General features: G+C 53.4%; 1 protein-coding gene across 2 annotated transcripts in view; it reads left to right on the top strand.

The window, feature by feature from the left end:
• The window catches only part of KDM2A (lysine demethylase 2A), a 52,172-nt gene that overhangs the window by 7,691 nt on the left and 23,325 nt on the right, over positions 1–21,156 (top strand). For both annotated transcript variants that reach the window (XM_063331580.1, XM_063331581.1), the window contains exons 4-9: positions 14,808–14,946; positions 16,396–16,474; positions 17,871–17,917; positions 18,272–18,450; positions 20,115–20,221; positions 20,822–20,915. In XM_063331580.1, coding sequence (XP_063187650.1) covers positions 14,808–14,946; positions 16,396–16,474; positions 17,871–17,917; positions 18,272–18,450; positions 20,115–20,221; positions 20,822–20,915 — 645 coding nt within the window. The remainder of the gene's footprint in view (positions 1–14,807; positions 14,947–16,395; positions 16,475–17,870; positions 17,918–18,271; positions 18,451–20,114; positions 20,222–20,821; positions 20,916–21,156) is intronic.

The following is a 21,156-nucleotide window of genomic DNA, read 5'->3' as shown; positions in this document are numbered from 1 at the left end:
GCAGGGTGCCGGCTGTGGGCTGGCAGGACTGCTCATGGCTGGTAAGGTAGTGAAGAGGAGGACGCAGCTATTTGCCCTCCCTGTGTCGGTCAGGCAGCTGCCCTTGCTCTATCTTGCATGGCTCACACTGCCCCAGCAGCGGGATGCAACCACTAATGCCTTTCCATCAGGTTCTGCCTGACTTCTTGTTCCTACTCCTTGCGATGCCGCTCGCTACCAGGTAATGATCCCTTGCAGTTGCTGGCGTCTGTCATCCTCACATCTTGGTGTGCTCGACGCAGGCCAGTCCTGCTGGATACTGGCTTTTCCAGGGCTGGTCCCATTGACCTGGCACTCGTCCGTGTGTGCTGGGGTGAGTCTACCGGTATAGTTCCCATGGTACTGACACGTGGGACAAGCCACGTGCGCTGGGGTGGATTCTGGGCGGCTTTACATCGCCCCTCCGTTTGAAATTTGGCACTGGCAACCCCCTTGTACCCTGTCAAGCGATGCTCACTCCTGTTTGTCTGCTACGTGCCCTGTGTGAAACCCCATCCGGCCAAATGTCACTGGTCTGCTGGACACACCTCTATTTCCTAGTCTAGACAGGACCTGTGCAAGTAGGGTAATTAATCTCTCCCACATGCCTCTGCCTCAAACTGAAGACACTACAAATGAGTCATTCCAAATGACCCAGGTGTAATAATTGAGCTCTAAATAATTTAGGGACTGTTCAGATTTGATCTGGGCAGCTCTTTGGTGGAAGGTAGCAGCAACTGAAGGCTCTCCTTGGAAAGCTTTAGAAATCCCTGTGAGCATTTGGATCCTGAGATGCAAGAGTGTGCTGGTCCCTGGGAGAATATGTCCCTGAAACCAACTGGATGATGTCCTGTGTCAGCAGAGAGGAACGCAGGAGGTAAATATCTCTTACCTCTGCTGGTTTCCTACTGTCCCAGGCCTGGCTGTGTGTCCTGGAAGCTGCAGCGCCGACTGAGCAGGGAGCCAGACAGCGCAGGAGCACTTGAAGTTGCTTTGAGTTACCAAACAATATTTGCAAGTTGCATCTGTGTCTCCTGCTAATAAGCAGGAATAGGTTTTCACAGGGTTATCCCAGCCGGAGGTGACACTAACAAGATAGGAGAGCAGTCCCAGTGCTCCCAGTACTTTTTTTATTGTTGGCTGATAAGGTCAGGAGCCACCCAGACGGAGGTCTATGGGTTACTGGCTGTGTTTTGGGGAGAAATTACGCATGTGGGGGAAGTAGTGGTATGGCCAGAAGGTGGAGAAACAAGGTGGTGCACTAATACTGTCCTCTGAAAATGTTTGAGGGAAAGCAATTACTTGTCTTCAGGCTAGAGATGTCTGGCGCTGATGACGGAAGAGCGTTGCTGATTCCAGAGGAGGAAATGATGGGTGAGCTCTGAGCGGGCAGCCTGAGCTCTGGAAAGCTCGATTTGCTCCTGGAGCTGACTTATTAGTTCACAGGCTCTCCTACACAATGCTTGACCTGCTTTTATTTGGGTTGGAGAAGTTAAAGGCAAGTGGAAGAGGTAGAAGGAACGTGGCATACCACGCTCAATCGCTGCACGTGGTCCTGCGGCCGCAGACAGCGCGGCCGCAGCACGATCCTGTGGCAGGAGCTGGTTGGGGGTGCTGGTTGGGGGTGCCTACCTGTGTGCTCAGAGAACAGGAGTCGTCAGAGCCAAGCGGATCTGCCCCACTGGATGCCTTGCCCCTTCTTGGCCCTGGTGGAGAGGGACGTGAGAGCAGAGAATGACCTTGCTTGGTTGCCTTGGGAAAAGCAAAAGAGCCAAGGGGAAGAGCAAAGCCTGCGGCAGGATGGCAGGGCCTATAATTAGATATCAAAGATACTAAGCTGTCAAAAGCACGGGGAGGCAAGAAGGGTGGGGAGTGTGTATCTCGGAACTGGAAGTGTGATCTCCAGTTGGCTTGGAGAACCTGGGATCTCGATTAATGGGGTGGGGGTCAGACAGAAGAAGCCCGTGTGGAGCTGGGGAGGGAGGGAAGCAGCGGAAAATGGGATGTGACCGTTTCAGCTGAAGCTAAGAAGAAGCTATCTGTGACTGCGCTTGTACAGATGCATCATCAAAAAGCCTGTCAATAGAATCTGAAGCCAGCTACCTTCGTCCCGGATGGTCTCCAGGCAGTTGAGCTGCAAACCGAACTCTTTGCTGTACAAGTGCTTGTGCGGGTCCAGGCTCAATTCCTTTTCTGGTGGGCTTAGTGGGTAGGGTGTCAGCCTCTCGGGGACCGTAGGGAACTTCGGTGGTGTTCTTCCCTCTCCGCAGTGGTCTGAACTCCCCGTGCTGCCCACCTTCAGGTACCTGCAGATCTCCCTTGGCGAGGATGCTAATGACTTCTGATTTTTGAGGGCCAAGGAGTAGCGAGAGTGTGTTCGTGCTGCTGCCTCTCCAACTCACTACCTCTCAGGTCACGTCAGTGCTGCCAAGTAGCAGCTCAGGGAGCAAATGCTCTGCCGCCTCCGTGTTGTATCTCGGGCAGTTAGGAAATGCTCTGTGCTGTGTGTCCCCCACCCAGCTAGAGGTAGCCTGCGTGCTAACGGTTGGACCGCGCTGGCTAATTTTCACTTCTCCGTGCTCATGCGATGGGGAAATCACAGGCTCCAGGATGGTGTAACAAGAACGAGCTGCTGTAGGTCCCTGATGCTAGAGGAGCTCTGCTCATACAGCCTGGAGCTTAATCTGGAGAGACCAGAAGGGATGTGATTGAACTCAGAGTTTTCTGTTTGCTGAGCCTCCTTGTTTACCTCTTTTTCCCAACTCCTAGGAACCAGGTGAGGAAGATGCATAGCTGTCCGCCGGCGTTTCTTGCTGGCATTTGAGACGGTTCAGATAAACCTGGGGACGAAGTGTAACCTGTGACCCCCTGATGGGGTAGAGGAGATGGATCCGTTTGACAGGGTTTCTCTCTTTCTGTGAGTCCGTGTTTGTGCATCTCTGTTGCTGTAGAAACAGTACTGGTGGTAAACAGCATGAACTGCCTGTCCAGGGACTGTGAATCCCTGTGGAAGTCCCAGGAACTTGAACCGGGGGAGGTTTTGGGCTGGGATCTACCTGGGGTTGCAGGGCGGTGAGAGAAGGTAGTTAGATGCAGCAGTTAGATGGGGTGTGTGCTTTCTCTAGTGCTCCCGCCCAGGTCGGGTGCTTGGAAGGGTGCAAATCTGGGTGGCATCTTTGCTGCCCAAAGAGCTGAGGTGTGGTTCACAGCGCTGGGCGTGATGTGCCCGTGTGTGTGAGTGAGATGGTGGGGGGAAAGGACTGGTGATTTTTACTGACGTTGACTAGAACGGGTCGTATTGATGGCGAGGTGGTGAGTGGAGCGGTAAACTTTGCTCCCTACAGTACGTTAAACACTGGCTGCTTTTTGTCTTTCCCTGGATCTCGCGTGTTTTAGCTATCACACTGCACACAAACAAGAGTTTTAATAAAACTACCCCCCGCACACAACCCCACACCCTTTTATGTCAAGGAAGAGGCTCCGGGGTGTGATCGTCATCTGTGGTTTTTGTTAGCGCTGGCCCTCGGGCTTGGGAACTGTGAGCAGAGTCGTGCTGTCATGTCTTAGCCAGTTGTAAGAGAGTTTGGGAGAAGAGGTGGCCTGATAAAAGGCACCGAGGCAAGGATCGGGATGTTGCTTGATAGAACTGTTATCTAGAGAAGCAGATCCCAACCAGTGAGGCGCGTTCTCGCTGTGAGCGAGACACGGAAAGGGAATGGTCCCTTTTTGATGTTGCCTCTTTACCTTGTCTAACTTTGCACGAGGCAGCGGTGAAAGTCTGAAGGGTGAGCGAGAAGGGAGGCGGTGCTGCGGAACTTGGAGAGAGAGAGAAGCGAATGCTGGAGGAACAGTCAGAAGGTGTAAGGGCAGAAAAGCCTATATTTTTACTTTTTTTTTTTTTTTTTTTAAAAAGAGGCTGGCCTGTGCTTTTCAGTCCACGAGTGCCCTGTTTCCCCCTTGTTCTCCCATGTACCCCTGGCTCTCAGGAGCTGTCATCTTGGGATTGAGCTGAGGCAGCTGGAAGTGGAAAGGAGGAGAGGGCTGGCGATATCTGCTGGGTCTTTAGGGTTAGACTGCCTCAGTGTCTCTGATTCCCTGGGCTTAAATATTTCCATGTGTCACTGAACTCCTGACCCGCTTTGTCCCATTTGGAATAAGGAAGGGGCAAGTACTGAGCTTCTTGTGGAGCAAAGGGGGAGGGAGTGCGTGCAGTGATGGTGTAACAGTGCAGAGTAAGGAGGAAATCTCCTTCCTAGTAGATGGTTTCACGCTGTCCGTGTTCATCCCAATGGCTCTGCATTGTTTTCCTTCTTCATAAGCACCCTAGGCCCCATCGCCCGCAATTCAGGCAGCCTGTTGCTATTCTCTTTCAAGGACAGTGTCAGGAATTAGTTATTAGCAGGAATTTCAGTGCAAACCCCGAAGCTTCCCGTGCTTTTGCTATCCGAGTACTCCTGCGGTCCTGCCTCGTTCAGTTTGTGTGATGGGACGGGACCAGCACCAGGCTACTGCAGAGCGGGGTTGGGATGTTGGGAAAGTTGGAGGGTGAGCTCTTCCCCACCGAAAAATCCACGCTAGTCCTCTGAACTCCCACCGTATGGTGGACAGAGAGGTGCTCTGCCTGTCCCAGCCAGGAGTGACGTTGTGGAGAGCTGACCTACAGGTGCTAGATCAGCTGCATTTCTGTCCCCGAATGCAAGTGGCTCCGTGTGTCCCTCCTGCCAGCTCTGCTGGCTCTCTGCCTGGTGCTGTGTGTGGGCTCAGCAGCCTGGAGGTAAATGGCCCGCTCTTTCCCAAGTGGGAAAATGGGTTAAATGTGTGTAGTTGTCAAGCCTGTCTTTTCAGAGAAGTTTGGTTTACTTTTTTCGTTTTGGGGATGCTCTGTTGCCTTCCTATACAAAGCAGAAAGAGCAGCGGAGCTGGTAATGCTCGTCTATCTGACTGCATAACACACGGGCTGTGGACTCCCTGGCAGGGAAAGGGGTCTACACGGCAGGCTTTTTCCTTTAATTTCTTCTGGTTTGGGAGGGATGAGAGGTAATTAAAGGAGTTTGCTCAGTCTACTTGAGAAACAACAAAGCTAAACGTCAAAGAGTGGCTTTCAACGCAGACCGTATGGCTCAGAGGATCAGTGTTCAGTCCTAAAAGGTGGGATGGTGGAGGGTTTGATGGTCCTTCATGAACTACCTTAAGTTCTTATAGAATCCAGGCAGGGTTTGTCTTGGTACTAGGATGCTACGGCTGGCGGTGGGTACAGACAGTTTGAGGGCTAGTAGTGCCGTAAAAGCTAGTTGGGATGGTGGCTGTACGGGAAATGTGCTGCAAGTGACTGGAGTGAGAAGCCGTATCCCTTCCTAGGAGCACTGTTGCCTTCTTGGGACTGTTGCCAGACTTGCCCATCTGTGATCTGCTCGAGCACGTTCCCCTGTCTCGTGGTTTTGCCGCTGTGGCTGGTCAGCCTGTGGTTCAGTGGCAGCTGCTGGAGTTCTCCTTGGCCCCTTGCTGCCGTCTCCCCACCTGCCTCTTTCAGCCTTGCTCCACTTCCCCAATTATTCCTTGTGTACATCCAATTTCGTAACCCAAAAGTGCAAACCAAAGCGTTCTCCCTGCTCGTTCTGAAACGCTGCCAGCCCTGCTCGTGATAGGAATCCCTCCTGGAGCTGTGAAGCCTGGAAGGGCTCCAGTTCTGCGTAGATTCCTCTCCACTCCTCAGCCTGGTGCCTTGAGTCTCCCTTTGCCCAGGAATGTTCAACCTGGGATACACCAGTTCTGCTCTCCAGCTCTTGAGAGAGACAGGAGATGATGAGGGGCGTTTGGTGATGAGGGGGCATTGATGGTTGGACTCGATGGTTTGAAAGGTCCCTTCCAACCTAGACAATTCTGTGATTTAACCTGGGTTAAGCCTGCTGGGTTAGTTCGTGGGTTCCTCTTGTGAAACCAGGTAGCAAAAGAGTTAGTTTAGTATGGCCATCTTGTCCAGATCGTCATCACTGGTGGACAGGGCATGCAGAGCTGCTAAAATTAGCCACCTCCTGGCTTGTCCTAATGTTGGGCTGGCCCTGAGACAGATGTGGCCACTGACAGATTCTCCTGGATCTTTTACTTGGGGCATTATGGCCTTCTCTTTGGACCCTACTCCTTCTACTGGGGGATTAGGGAGCCCAGGACCACTTTATTGATCATCTGTGGAGCACTGGCAGTTGTTTGGCAAAGCAAATGGTTCTGCAGAGCCAAAATATTAACAGAATGGCACGGGCCCATCTCCGGAGGACCCTTCATACCCTAAGGGTGACAGGAGGAGTTGTGGTTTAGGTATTGCTTCCCACGCTTGGGAGGAAGAGGAGGAGAAAGTGAAGTGGTGGAAGGATGGGAGGCACAGAGGGCAGAGCCTCTCTGCCGGCGGAGAGGAACACAAATAACGTGGTCGTGGGGACCAGAGCTTGGAGCCCAGACCTGGGAGCTGAAGTGGGAGGTGCAGGCTTGGAGGAGAGGAATATAGAAAGGTAAAGCTCTTGCGCTTAAGATAAGCGGTAACCTGGCAGGCTGCTGATTGGGTGTCATAATCTTTGTGCCTTGGTTCTCCGCGCTGTAGCTGAAAATACACACAAGGGAGTGTCTTCCCTGCGTACTCAATGCTGGCATTGGCATCTGCTCTGCCCTGGGTCTGCCTTGCTGCTTCCATCTTTGTCCATCCTCCTCCTGCCAGGGGTTGCCTTTGCCTTGTGCCTTCCCAGAGAAACGGGCCCCTTTCCCACTGATCTAACGGACCTCACGCGGCTGTTGATTCCTGGTGGGTCTCAGTACGGTGTCTTGGAGGCTGAATTCTGGACGCTGCTGTTTGCCACAGGTACTCGCTCAAGATTAAAACGCCCACCCACGAGTTTGGCTGTCGAAGGTCTGAACTTACCTAGACAAAAGCCGTAGTCGTTTGATGTGTAAAAAAAAAAAAAAAAAAAAAAAAAAAAAAACCAAACGTGAGAAGTTAAATTCATAAACTGAGGAGAGTTGAGCTTGTCGGTTTATTACCGATTTGGATGCGTTTCAGCAAAGTAAACCTACAAAGGGATGGGTGGCTAGGAGGCACCCGGTGAGGAAACTGGTGAATGAGAGAGATCCCCTGGTAAGTCACGCTGCTCTACACGTACGCTGGGAGCCAGGTAGATGTTGTAAGACCTGCAGTGAGGGGAGTTTGGAGTTAAGAAAAGGGAGTGAAACGTGACTGCATTCTTCAGGTCAACATCTTTCATCTAGAAGAATAAGGGAGGGTCGTGGGAGGCTTCAAACCAGGCAAGCTGCTCTGGAAACACAGCAGACAAAGGGGAGGAGGCACAGGGAGAGGAAAATTGAGGGGTGCTCTGCTCTCCTGAAGAGGAAGGAGCTGTGGCACAGCAAGAGGAGGCTTCCTGGGGACTGGGAGATGGAGATACTGGGAGATCAGGGAGGGAATGGCAGGAGACGGGGCAGGAAGTGACTAAAATACTGTGGTGTTTGTTGGTTTCACTCTGTAAATATGTGAGGCTCTTTCAGCAAAAGGACGGCCTGTTCTTTTTTCAAATGTGACCTTGTACTCGTTCTTCTCTCAAAAAAAACCCCCACAGGAGAGTAGTCTTCTGGTTCTCTTCAGCCGACTGTCAGTTCCTTTGCTGTTAGAGGTAGCCGTGCTCCATCGAGGCAGCGCTTGCTGATGGAAAGAGGTGTCCAAGGAAGGGTTTTGGAAGAGTACCACCGTGGAGCTGCACGAGGCGCTTCCCCCGGCATTCCTGGGAGGAGGAGACTGCAGGTGAAGGGATCAGAGTAGAAGGGATAGCACTGGAGCCGTCCACAGGATTAATATTCATGCTTTCTATTTCCTACATTAAGTGAACAGTACCCAAGAGGGCCAGAAAGAAATGGTGAAGGACAGCTATCTTAGATGAGAATTGCTGGCTGGCTGGCATTGGAGGATGAATAAACTGCCTTTATCTTGACCCTGCCTGACACAGAGAGAAAGGCTTTGGACTGCTTGTCTCTTCTTCCTTAGTAAAACTCTCATCAGGGTGAAAAATGCCAGAATCCAAACGCAGATCACAAAGCCGGGGGGCAAAAAAGAAGCCATGTTTAAATATCCCTGCTTAATGCTGAACTCTAAGGTTGTCCAACAGATAGATATATGTGTAACGTGCCTGACACTACCCCTTGCTTTGCTGGGGCTGAGCTTCATCTGGGACGTTCTCATGGATGGCAGTTTTGGGGGCGACTGCTGATCCCCTTTTTGGAAGTCGTGCGTCTCTGGCTGAACTGACAGTTGACACCGGAAAAATTCCTAGTAGTGGAGCCACCCCTGGGAAGAAGCAGTCTTAGTCGAAGAGCCCAGGGCTGTGACTTGCTGGTGTGCTCTGGCAAGGCCCATCTGGATGGAGTTGCACCGAGGAGGAGAAAGAAGAGTTAGGAGGGCTGTAGGAATCTGCTGGGCAGGGGTACTCAGCCAAAACCCGGCCCTGGCACAGGCTGCGGGATAAAGGTTCAGGCTTCTCCCAGAGAAATCAAACTTTGTGGTGGAGGGAGGATTTTACAGCTCTCGCAAAGCGTGTGCTGGTGGAAAGGTGAGATTGGCATTAGCGTGTCACGGCTTTGCACGTCTCTTGCCCTTTGCAGGTATCGCCTGTAGCCGCTCAGTTTAACCGGGTAGCAATTCCCTGCGTGGCAGGTGGGGATTAAAGCACATCGGAGAAGAAAGGGGTCTTGGAGTGTCCCTACACAAGGCGTAAGCTTGCACCGTGACCACATCTAGCCCAGTATGGAGACCCAACTCTGAGATCTAGGGAGCCGTGGTTTGTGTAACTGCCGTGAGGAAGCTGCAGGCTCCAGGAGGGGAAAACTCTCCCAAAACGCACGTTTGGAAGCGCAGAAGCTTTTCCTCCCTCCTGTCTGCTCTGCGCGCACTGAAATGTTGTTTTTCCCCACCCTCCCAAGACAACAATGACATGAAAGCGCTGTGGCCCTGGCCCAGTACGCGAGAGGCGTTGTATAACTGATGGGAGCTATTTGTATTGTGGCAGCGCTTTTGGGTCCTCGGCCGTGACTGGGATCCCATTCTCCTACATGCTGTGCGAATTAGGAGGCCAGACTCTTCCCTGCCCACAGGAACACGCAAAGCTGATCTGGCTGGGAGCGTGGAACGGGTTTTGTAGTTGATGCTGTGCTGATGACAGGAGCATTAGACTTTGGAATTTGCTCGGCTGGAGGAGGCGACCCTTTCCTTCTGCATCCCCGTTTCCCCATTGTAAAGGGATTAGAGTTTAAGGCGCTTCTGCCCGTTTCCTCGTATTTGCACCTTTGCGGTGTGGCCGCCTTCCGTTTGGCTCCGAGCCGGTGCTGTGAACAACATCGGGGGGAAAAGGAGTCAGAACGATTCCCTGATCCCACAGTGCGGGTCCATGGGTGGATTAGCTGGAGTGAGGCAAACTTTGTATTGCTGCTGTTCTGCGTAACGCGAGTCCACGGCAGGTTGGGCTGGTGGAGTGGCATCTTCTAAAACGTGCTCTTTCTTTGGTCATAAAACCTCCCAGTCTGTTTGGTGAGTGACTGGATGATTTGCTGCACGTTCACGTAGGGTGGGAGCAGGATCTGTCCTCAAAGCTGTAATTTGTGCTCAGGATTAACCAACACAAAGCGGTTTTGGGGCCCAAATGCCAAACTGGGGCGGCCGAGCGTTGGAGCAGCAGCAGTGACAGGGCATGGGGAGGGAGCGGGTGGATGGGGAAGGGAGAAGGAGCTCCTCTGCACAGCATCTCTGACAGTTTATCAGGCTCAGCCTCTGTCCTTCTGTCCTGGTGGGACTGCTTTTGTGCTGGGACTGTACCCCCAACACGAGTGCAGCATCCACCTTATAGCGTCAGCGGGATCTGGATCAGGCCTTGGCCATGTGGTCGCAATTCTGTTAAATTAGCTGGCCTACACAATCCAGAGCCCGTGCTGGCTCGCTGCCACACTTCCAGAAGGACAGACAATGCCTGATGTGGCATCCAGTCTGGCGGGGCGGTAACTGCGTCCACTCCAGAAGGAAATCTCTGAAGGGAGCTGTCAGACCGAGCTTGGCGCTGGGTTGGTACTGGGTTGTGTGGCTGCGGCGGTCGTGGTCTGGGGCAGGCTCCCAAGGGTGCTTGTTCAGCCGTGCTGTAGTTATACTTAAACCATGTGAAACTTCTGCCTGTCACCCTGTCCTTCCCATCCTGGCAGTAGCTGTAGGAACAAGCCAGCTAATCCATCTGAGGTTCCACCCGGATAAAGGAAACCTGAGCACGTCAGCCGGACGCCAGGATCTCTGCGAGGTGATGGCAGAAAAGGGGTTTTCCCAGTACGTCGGTTGTCTGCCTGCGCTATCGGTGCATTTGTGCTGTACCTAGCTTCTCAGGCCGCTGGTGTCCTTGAGCGAGTGCTGCCGCTGACCCGTGCGGCTCGTTACTGTGAGAGAAATGCTTGAAACGGGGCTGCAGCAGGTCACAGCACCCGTGGCTGGAGCAGTGTTCCAGCCCGGATCTCCCGAGGTGACAGGTTCATGGTCAAATGGGACGCACCTGAGTTTCGGCCCAATGCAGTTGTGTACCTTACCTAAGGGTCCCGAAATATCGCTTATACTTCCAGCCTGGGAGCCAAATATAGAGTTATTAAGAGGCTAGTTTGGGGATAGCTGCCTCTGGCCAGTTTTTTTAGCGTGCCAGACCTTTTTCATCCTGTGAGGTTTTGTACCCAGGGAAGGCAGGAGAGCGGCTCTTCCCAAAACCTGCCCACTGGAAGTGAGTGTCTGGAGTAAGGGAGCGGGTCAAAACGCAAACCACAGCCTGGTCCCACCATGTGCCACCACCCATCCGATTCCAAACCTGGTGAGACCTGCAGACTACTGGGGCCACTAGTCCTGGGGCTTCTTTCTTAGGCTCGCCTGGGACTGGGGGTGAGTGAAAAGCTGGCCATGCTGCAAGGTTATTGGCATCCTTGCCTGGACTAGGTGTGCCTTGAACTTTTCTGGTGTGATTTTTAGTAAGGAATAAGATAACTGCGAAAACATCTTCAGTCTCCTGTTTTAACAGTAAGAGCAGTGTCCCAGCAGGAACTGTAACAGGCAGCTGATGATTGAGAGTGTCACGGGGCAGGGTTTGAGACGCGCTTCAGCTGGAAGGGGACTGCGCAGCGAAGGGTCCAAACAAGCCCAAGGAAGCACCATGACCTCCTCTACTTTCTCTGACAGCGCAGAAATATAAAGGGGAAGCTACAAATCGGGTTTCCTTGGCGTGTTTGCCCATAGGACCTAAGCCTTCCGCGCCCTCGCACGGCGTTCTTCGGGGCGGAAGTGATTTGAAATGGTTCTGGGGTGGGAATTGTGGTTGTCCAAGCAAATGGGGCTGTTTGGGCTCCAGAGGTGGTGAGGAAGGGTCTGTGGGTGCATGTAGGGCTGGAATCAGCTGGGCCAGTTGGTTTTGTTTGGGGTTTTTTTTGCCCCTGTTGGGCTTGTGTGCTGGCCGGTAGGAGAACCCGGTGTTTGCATCCTGCCTGGCACACCTCTGAGCGTGTTTTGTCGGGGCTCTCCCTCCCCAGCTCGGACAAACACAGCAGCGAATGGCTCTTCCTGAAGCAGGGATGAGCTGGGCCGATGGGGAGAAGAGCCCTCGGTGCTCTGGCACCCAGAGATGAACACCTCGCCGCTGCCTGTGCGTGCTGTGCTGCCTGGGGGAGTTCAGCAAGGTCTCCCGTGGGTTAACAGGAGCTGAGACCTATGGGAGCTGCTTGTGCCCTAAAGGTGGGGCCAGCAGGGCTCCGCCTGCCCCTGCCCAGAGCCCAAGGCACCCAAAGAAGGTCTTCAGCCATCATCAGCTGTACCTGCTCCATCCTCTCTCACCATGGGCATCTTGCTGCATCCCTCCCAAGCAGCTCTTTTGGACTGTTTCACACCACCGGCACGGAGGTGAGATGTGGGGAGAGGGTTGTGGATGGAGGGAGATGCTCCGTTCCTCCCAGGAGCTGGAAGTCTGGCCCAGTCCTTGGTTAGCTGTTGGATTTTGGCACAAGCGTGGGGTGCCAGGGCGATCCTCCCAGACACCTGCCGAGCCGGGATGTGGGTCTACCTGGGGGGGAGGGCTGCGTTTGAAATGAGCCTTTCCCAAAACCGTGGGGCTTTTCGGCAAACGCTGAGCGTGAGGCGCTCTCTCTTGTATCCATAAATCCTGTACAGGACAGGACCCCTCTCTCCCGCGCTGTGCCCTCATTTTAAAACTGTTAACCAATTTAGTGATTTTTTTTTTTTTTAAGGGGAAATTGCTTTATAAGGTGTGCTCGCCCTCCGATATAACGCAGCCAGGATCTCTTCTCCCAGGAATACCTCTATGTCTTTTAACTTCAAGCTCTGGTGCACCTCGAAAGAGCCGGTCTTGGTTTAAAGGCAGCGTGCCGGAGGGTTTGGGAGTTCCAAGCCCTGGATTTGTGCTGGGAGCAGTGGGACATGCGGCCCTGCCGCCCCGCAGCTCTTCCCAGCCAGTGCCTTGGTGCTCTCGGTCCGGCCCTGGCAGTGTGAAATTCAGAGTTTCCCAGGAATACGCTGCTTGGCTTCTGCTGGTGGTACCTCTTATTGTCTTTTTTTTTTTTTTAAAGCATCGTTGTGTGTTTTGTACAAATGCTTCCATGAAAGCCTGTAAGTAAAATCAGTTTTATCTTTGTATTGTTAAAAACGGTGAAAGAAAGTACTCCTTTTTGCTCTCCCTGCTTAGTGGGTGGCTTAAGGCGAAGGACTGCGAACACGCAGCCCTTTTCCGGATTGTTCAATTGTCGGGGCCCTTGGAGAGTGTTGGTTTTGGGGCTCCTTCTGAAATACCCCGTTCAGGAGCAGCCTGTTGTTCCTGCCTTGCAGGTGAGGAGTTTGTGCCCCTGTTGTGCACAGGTTTCTGGGAGGGGGGGCGGTTGGAAAGCTCAATGAAGTTAATGAGGTGTTAACAGCCGGGAGAGGTAAAGCTGCTCTGCCTCGGTGGTAGGGAAACAACTTCTGAATTGATCAGCCTTCTTGAAAACGTGAAGCTAAACTTACATGTCACAGGGAGGGGAAAAAACAGTCCCTTTTCCAAACGAGTGTCCCCACGTGCTCCTGCGCTGAACTCATTAGTTTTAAAAGTATTTTTAAAGCGGTGCATCTGTATGGGAGAGTCCTTTCTCTTTGCTGAAATAGGTAAGATTAAAAAGAAGAGAGGGACGATCGAAGCAACGTAGTGATCAGACTGATGGATGATGCCAGGCCGGAAAATATCCCGGGTGTGTTTAATTCAGCTCCGTAGCGTGCGATGGGCTGGGGGAGCAGGCAGGGCAGGGGTTAAGGGGAAGGCGAGTGAGACCAGGCAGGGCTGGAGCTGACTCCGTGGGGCAAAATAAACCCTTTCAGGGGTTTTCACCATCACTGCGAGGTGGGCTTGTACCTCCTGGCTCCTGGGACTTCATGTGGTCGGAGCAAGCCCTGCCGTACCCTTGGCTGGGGGAGGAAAACAGAAGGGAGCGGAGAGCGGCTTTGGGCAAAGTCCCAATCGGTGCTGAATGTCGGGGGGATCCGCAGCTTGCTGGGAGCGCAGGGAGGAGAGTCCGAGGTGTGCGCCCTCACTTGGGAAAGGGCACCCTTCCCTTTTTCCAGGAGACCCTAAAAGAAGGAGGAAAAAGAGCACTCGAACTCGCAGGAGGCTGTGATGCCATCGGTCACCTCGCCGGCAATGGCGAATGTCAGCATCCCAGTGCGTGGCCGGGCCCAGTGGTGTGGGATCCCTGGGGATGTGACCCCGCTACCATCGCTGCGATGCCGCTGCGCCTCCCTGCCGCGGGCAGGTGCCAGCTTCCAGGCCCAGATGTGACAGTAGCTGCTGCGTCACCCCCTGCCCCCCATCCTGTCCCCGGGGTCGGCTGCTGGCACAACAGTTGGTGTGTTCGACTGCTTTATAACGGGAGCATCCCTAATTGGGGGAAGTCAGCTTGGCTAATTCAGACCAGGTTGACTTTTATCTGAGGGGATTTAGGGAGCGTTCCCACGGACGGCTCTGCCGGAGCGCGGCCGGTCTCTGGAGGGGTGGCTAACAGCTGGGGACAATAATTTCTTCCAGATCCAGCAATGCTAGAAGAGGATGTCTGTCAGGAATCCCGGTACAGATGTACTTGTGAGACCCTCTCAGAAAAGGGTTGCTTCTCCCCCGCACACAAACAAGGGAATAAATCAACTTTTGTGTACCGAATCACAGCCAAAGATGAAAACTTGAGAACCGTCTTCAGCAAAAAAACCTTACCTTTATCACTTGGTGCTCTGGCCGGGATTTAAATTCACAAGTGCCTTTACCTCCAGCGCAGCGGAACGCTGCTGCACCTGTAAAAATGGGAAACTGATTCTTTTTCCTTTGCCCCAGTTACACTGAACTATCTCCCCTCCTCCCGTGTTTCTGTGTTAGCACTCGTTAGGAGCCAACTATCTGTCTCCCGTACAGCCGGACTTGCACCAGTCTGTTGGTTGTAGGAGGAGCGGATCTGATGTTTCAGTGGTGTGTTTTGGATCCAGAACAGACGTTGCCTAAATAGATCTTCTCTGGCGTGTTTCGAAAACTGATACCCACAGCACTTTTTGAGGAAGAAACCTAGTGGATAATATACTGCAGTAATACAGGGTCTCTCCTCTCTGGGAGCAGAAGTGTGTATCCTTCCCCGGAGCCCTGGCTGAGGCTGAGCTGAGGCTCCAAGAAGCCAACTGGTTGTTCCTCCTGGTCCATAACTCTTACCCTCCCGGTCTGTTCTCTCCTCAGCGTGGCACGATGAGGCGGCGTTACGAGGACGATGGCATCTCCGACGATGAAATCGAAGGGAAGAGGACGTTTGACCTCGAGGAAAAGCTGTCCACCAACAAGTTTAACTCCACCTTCGTGGTCTTCATGGAAGGCAAAGGTTTGTCTTGGGACTGCTGTGCTGCAGTGTGCGCTACTGCTGTCGGTGACCAGGCACCGGCTGTGGTTGGCCGCTTCTCCAGTGGGATATGGTGTGGGAGATGACCTTTCCCTGAGCCTTCCGTAGAAAGCTAACAGTGATCGCAGTTGGATGTGCGCTTGTGCATCTGACTACACCCAAAGCCTCCCTGACCGCCAACTTGAAGGGTGGTTACAAGGCAATTGAAACGAAATTCAAGGATTAATGAAATCCTTTCCCGCTGTCCTGCGTTACGCTGCCTTTTACTCCCCGCCCTTCTATAAAGTTGGGAAAACTGCTGTTCACGCCACTTCCATGCTTTCCTCTGCTGTAAACCGGTTTCCTTGCATAACCCAAGCTGTGCAGAGCAGGCGGGGGACGTTTCTGCCTGCCCCCCCCGGCAGGTCCTGCGGCAGTCCTCGAGTAGTTGGAAGGGCGACGCGAGGCGTATTGGTGGAGGATTGGCTCAAGCCCGCTAAGCCCTTGGGCCAGGGCAGCGGGTAAACAGGGAGCGCCTGTGGGAAACGGCGTGGAAGCCGCCCGATCCGGAGAGCGAGGAGGCAGCGTGCAGCACTGCGGGCTTGCTGGGACACGTGGCAGCCAGGAACGAGAGGGTTCGCCTGGGTCTCGGCACCTGTAATTGCAGCCACATGTCTACTAGATGCTTAATTCAAAGACTATGTGGGATCTCTCCCCTTTCTTTCACCACGCGTACGGCTCAGTGGGATGTCTTTTCATCGCAAGCCTCGTGAGGATTTACCGTGAGGGAGGAGCATTTCTTCAAGGCCCCTCTTGCTTGGCTGTGCGCTTCTTAAGGAAGTGAGGACCAAAAACCGTGCCGTTCCCCTGTCTGGTGCAGCCTGTCGCAGCAAACTCCCCCCGCCCTGGGGGGCCTGTCTGAAGCTTGTCGGCAGCACACGCCATGCTGCTCGCAGAACTGCCGCAAAAGAGTTCCAGAATCTCCGAGGGGGTGTAGAAATAGCGAGGAACGGGGATTTCTTTCGCTGGCTAGGTTTGCCACAGAGATATGAGGACATTCTCAGGTCTATTAGAAAGAAATTCTTGGCTGTGACGGGGGTGAGCCCCTGGCCCAGGTTGCCCAGAGAAGCTGTGGCTGCCCCATCCCTGGAGGGGTTCAAGGCCAGGTTGGACGGGGCTTGGAGCAACCTGGGCTGGTGGGAGGTGTCCCTGCCCAGGGCAGGGGGTGGAACTGAATGATCTTTAAGGTCCCTTCCAACCCAAACCATTCTGTGGTTCTGTGATTCCCAACTGCACAGGGCCCTGAACAACCTGATCTGAGTCTGGAGTCAGTTTGCCGGGAGCAGGGTTGGACTAGAGATCTCCAGAGATCCTTTCTAACCTCAGTTTGTCTATAGTCCTCTGAAGGCGTCTTCCCCTAACACCTTCCTCCTCCTTGTCTCCCCACGCCAGACTTCACAGTTGAATACATCCAGCGGGGCGGCCTGAGGGACCCTCTCATCTTCAGGAGCTCGGATGGCCTGGGGATAAAGTAAGTATTGGGGGCACAGAACGGTGGGTGACTCTGGCCCGATTTCTTGCCTCTCTCTACACTGTGTGGGACGTGAGCCTGGAAGCTGGATTTGTGCTCTGCCAAGGTGGTGTGACTGTGTCCTGTCCACGCCGTTCTTTACATGCAGTGAGAAGTGTCTTCCACCTGAGTTGTCCTGTTCTTACGAGTCTGTTTGGACTTAAAATGAGAGGACTGAATTGGCCGTAGGTGATCACAGTTCAACCCAATGTCTGGGAAGTCCCGCTGCTGCTCTGATGCAACATCTGCCTGGCTTTCTTTCCTAGTAATATAGGCATCTATTGCCAGAGAGTCAAGCAATTTGTAGTATTTCTGGCATTTTCCAGAATTCCAACCTGGTTTGCCCAACACGGTTACTTCTAAACTGCCATCTCTCTCCCTTGCTACAGCAAGTCAATGAAAGTTTACAGCTTTGAGTGTAAAGCTGTACTCGTGCAAGACTTTGGGCTGTTTTCTGATGTTCCTATAAATACGCTGTGGGGTGGTAGATGTAGTTTTAAGGCAAGCAATATTACATCAAAACATCATAGCTGTCTTTCTCAAACTTAAAAAAAAAAAAAAAAAAGACCTGATCTGTTCCAGTGTTTCTGCTGGGTCAGTGTCTTTTGGTTTTGGTTAATACGAAAGTTAGAGGAATAAATTAGCCCTAGCAAACTTTTTTGTCCGAGCCAGTATCAGCAACGCTGCTCTGAACTTCCTCCACTGGATGTGAACGAATGGGCAACTCCTCATCCGGCGCGTGATGTACCGTACTGCGATGAATTAGATCGGAAATTGTGCCGGGCTCGGTTTTAACTGCTGGGTGACTTGGGAGGGCGCGGATTTGATACTGAGAATTACGGTGTGGGTGAAGCTGGTTTTCACCTGAGCTTTCAGTTATTTCTCTGGGTCAAGAGCTGCTTGAATTGCTGCCCGCCCGTTCTGCCCGTGGCAGCAGTGTTTGTACGGGTGAGTATGCCAGTACAAACAGTCGGAGTAGTTACGCTGTGTCAGTGAAATACCCCAATATAAAGGGCATACCCAGACCAGTACAAGCAGTGTAACTCGTATGAGCACTCTTGAAAACGAGCGCTAGGGTTGCTTATGCTCGTTTGCCAGAAGCCATCATACACTGAAGAGCTCATGCTCTAGAGATGGCATATCCTACTCCCAGATCTGCCTCCCTTGCCTGAAGTTGGGCTCAGTGTTTCACCCCAGACCTGCGCCCCCAGAAATCGAGTTGCGTCCTCTTCACCCGCAGCTTCAAAAAAGAAGCATAAGGAATATCTTCAGGGTGCCAATACTGGGGTTACAGGTGGGAAGGGTCCGCAACCAGAAGCGCTTCATGATTTTTTTTAGCAAGGTGTTTGTCCTGCAGGATGCCAGATCCGGACTTCAGCGTGAATGATGTGCGGCTGTGCGTCGGTAAGTGGCCGCGGACCACGGTGTGCCCCTGCTGCGCCCCGGGCAGATAGAGGGGAATGGGGAGAGTCACTGGGTTTATCAAAGCTGGGGGCCTGGTTTTGCGGCTTCCCCCAGTGTCCAGCTGGTTGAACCCGAGCCAGTGGATCACAACTGCTTGAGGAGTCTGGTTTGACCTGAAGCAGCTTCTGGTTTAGTGTGGGTCTGGGAGGAGATGAAGTTATGGGAGAGGCCAAGATGTCACACCTGCCTGTGGGTGGGTTCTTGAGGAAGGGTCCCATGTCTCCTGGAGTGTCGCTTCTTGGGTGGCCGACTGTGCTCGGGGACGGTTCCAGTGACTTCTGCCTGTTCTGACAGGGAGCCGACGGATGGTGGATGTCATGGATGTGAACACGCAGAGGGATATCGAGATGTCCATGGCGCAGTGGGCACGCTACTATGAGACACCGGAGGCCGAGCGAGAGAAACTTTACAATGTCATCAGCCTGGAGTTCAGCCACACCAAACTGGAGAACCTGGTGCAGAGACCTGCTACGGTGAGCCTGGCTCTTCCTTCCGCGGGAACGTCTTCCCCTTTGTGCTTGTCCCCTGTAGGCGAGGTGCAGCCTGGCACTTGAACGTGGGGGAAGACTGCTCGTAACATGCATGGGCTGGGTCAGGGATGTCACCGCTGTGCTCTGGAAGCTGCTGGAGCTGATTTTGTGTTTGACTGGGACCTCATCTGCTGGAGCTGATCTCGCAGTCAGGCTGCAGCTGCCCGGCCTGTGCATCCCTCAGCTATAGTGACCATGGTCATGTCCCTGGCGTGTCATTCTGCAGAGAGCTGACTTGTTCGCTAGCTGTCAGTAATTAGAGAAATGCAAGCGATCGGCTGAGGAATAATTAGAGTGAAGTAGCCTGCTTCTGCTGGCTGCTGATCAAGACCAGGCATGGTTTGAACGAGCACCTGAGTTTGAATAGAGAGGTCAGGCTTGTGCTCAGCCACAGCGGGTGTCGGGGACAGCACGGCGACGCTGGCTTCCAGCATTTCCCCGTTAGCTGATTCCACTGCCCGCCAAGACCTCGGCTGTCGTTCAGTCTTGGGCCCACCTTCCCCGCTGCTCTGATGCTTGGTGCAGAGCCCTCTCCCGCACCAGCGGTCACCCCCCGTCGTGGCCGAAGAGAGGTGCAGGGCAGGGCTGGCTTGCCGTGGCGCGTGGCCAGGTGTGAAACTCCAGCAGAGCTCCGCGATGCTTGCTGCGTTTTGAGAGAGTAGCTAGAGCCTGGATGCTGGGTGAGCTTTGTGGTTTCCTTGGTGTTTGGAAACCACGGTCTCGTTAGGATGGCGACCCTGTGTCTGGAGTGTTACGCAGTGTGTGTGTGTGGGGGGTGTTTCTGATGCAAAAGTGCAGAAATCTCGGAGAGCAGAGGCTGGAGGTGTGCTGGAAGGCGGGCAGGAGGCTGTTTGGCGGGGGGAAAAGTAGTTGCACTTACTGAAGTGCGGAAGGTGGGATGGATGGGATGCACATCCTGAACTCCCTCTGCAGTCGGAGGAGAGGAAGGGGCAGCTCTGGGGGGGCCATTCACTTCTCTCTGTTAACTGTAGAGGGAGCCTGGACATCTCTGCCTGCCCTGGCTGTCCTGAAGCTCAGGGAGTTGAATCCCACCTTAGCAGATGCTGCTTGGCGTGTTTTTTATGTAAGCCCAGTGCATCACGATTCCTGCCCAGCCCCTAAGTGGAAGACCAGCATCCCAGTACCATGCTTGGGATCTTGCTGTGGTGTTTGCTGCTTGTGTGAATCCAGAGGTTGACTGTACAGCGACTGGCTTCAGAACAGCTGGGCCGAAGTGCTTTGCTGTGGGATTGCACCAGTAAAGGTTGCTGGTCAATCAGGAAGGTTGCTGAGTGTGTTGGGGCCAAAAAGGAAGGTTGCTGGCTGTGTGAGGGCCAAAAAGGCGGCGGGGTATCATGACCATTCAGCCAACACCAGGGCTTCCTTCCCTTCCTTGGTCCCGTCGTTTGTCGTGGTGGTGCTCTGGAGGCTGTGCGCGCTGGCTTTGGTGGCCCCAGTGCATCCCAGAGGTGCCCAGCTGCGTGGGAGCTGTGGGCTTACCGGGCAGGCAATAGATATTTGAGTTTCCAGGACAGCCTTGGGGGGTAGCAAAAGGCGTTACCGTGCCCCCTTCATCTCTACTCATGTCTCCCACCTTTCTGCTGTAGGTGGATTTGATTGACTGGGTTGATAACATGTGGCCCAGACACCTGAAGGAGAGTCAGACAGAGTCTACGAATGCTATCCTGGAGATGCAGTACCCAAAGGTGCAGAAGTAAGTGACTTCCTGAGCTGTTCCAGTGGTGGCAGGCAGCGAAGCGTCTCTTGCAAGAAAACTGTCCAAGGGAGAGGCACTTTGTACCAAGGGGAAGCGGGAGGAACGGTCTCCCTGTTTATTTCAGCAGGTGACACTTGTAAGGACGCGGCAGTTAGTTATTCAAGCCCCTGCTGAACGCTGTGTGGAAGGGTGGTAGCGTGGCTTCTAGGAGCTCGCTGCGCTTTGGGGAAACTCCCGGTGCTCACCACCTTGAGGCATCTGGAGTCGGCTGAGCTGCTAGACGCTGCCCATCCCTCCCCTAGGCCAGACCTGTGACATGGGGGTTTCTAGAGCTGCCGGGTGTGTGAGGATAAAAGCTCTCCTCTTGCCTGGACTAGATCTTTTTGTGGGGGTGCGATAGAAACGCAAAGTGAGCTCTCCTGCAAACCACCACCTCCCTGTGGCTAAAGTGCTTAGCACTGCAGTGATTGGCTTGTGGCACTGCTCTGAGCCATTGGCCTGGGTTCGGGCAGCCCCTTCCCTTTGAGTACATTTTATCCGCCCTAAAATGCGGATCACCGCTTGTTTTCACTTTATCATCGTCTTATTTTCCAACAGATACTGTCTGATGAGTGTCAAGGGCTGCTACACAGATTTCCACGTGGACTTTGGTGGCACTTCTGTGTGGTATCACATCCACCGAGGGGGAAAGGTAGGAGGACAGTCCCTGTTGAGAAAGTTACAGGTGCTTTAGTAGAGTGGCTTTTAGTCTATTCTCTTGTAGAGCCTTGAAGATGCGGGTCCCAGATGGCAAATTGAAGTCTTTCCACCCTAAACTTGTTTATCTGTGGTTCTTGGAAGTAGTTCAGGCCCTCAGAGGTCCACCGGGCACAGGCTGAAAACCCATGCTGTAGAGATGATGCTGAGACAACCGTATAAAAGACTAAATGGCG

Source organism: Chroicocephalus ridibundus, chromosome 4 (assembly GCF_963924245.1).
Source record: "Chroicocephalus ridibundus chromosome 4, bChrRid1.1, whole genome shotgun sequence".
In the NCBI taxonomy this organism is placed as follows: domain Eukaryota; kingdom Metazoa; phylum Chordata; class Aves; order Charadriiformes; family Laridae; genus Chroicocephalus; species Chroicocephalus ridibundus.
The sequence above is the reverse complement of the archived record's forward strand: the minus strand, read 5'-3'. Positions and strand labels throughout refer to the sequence as shown.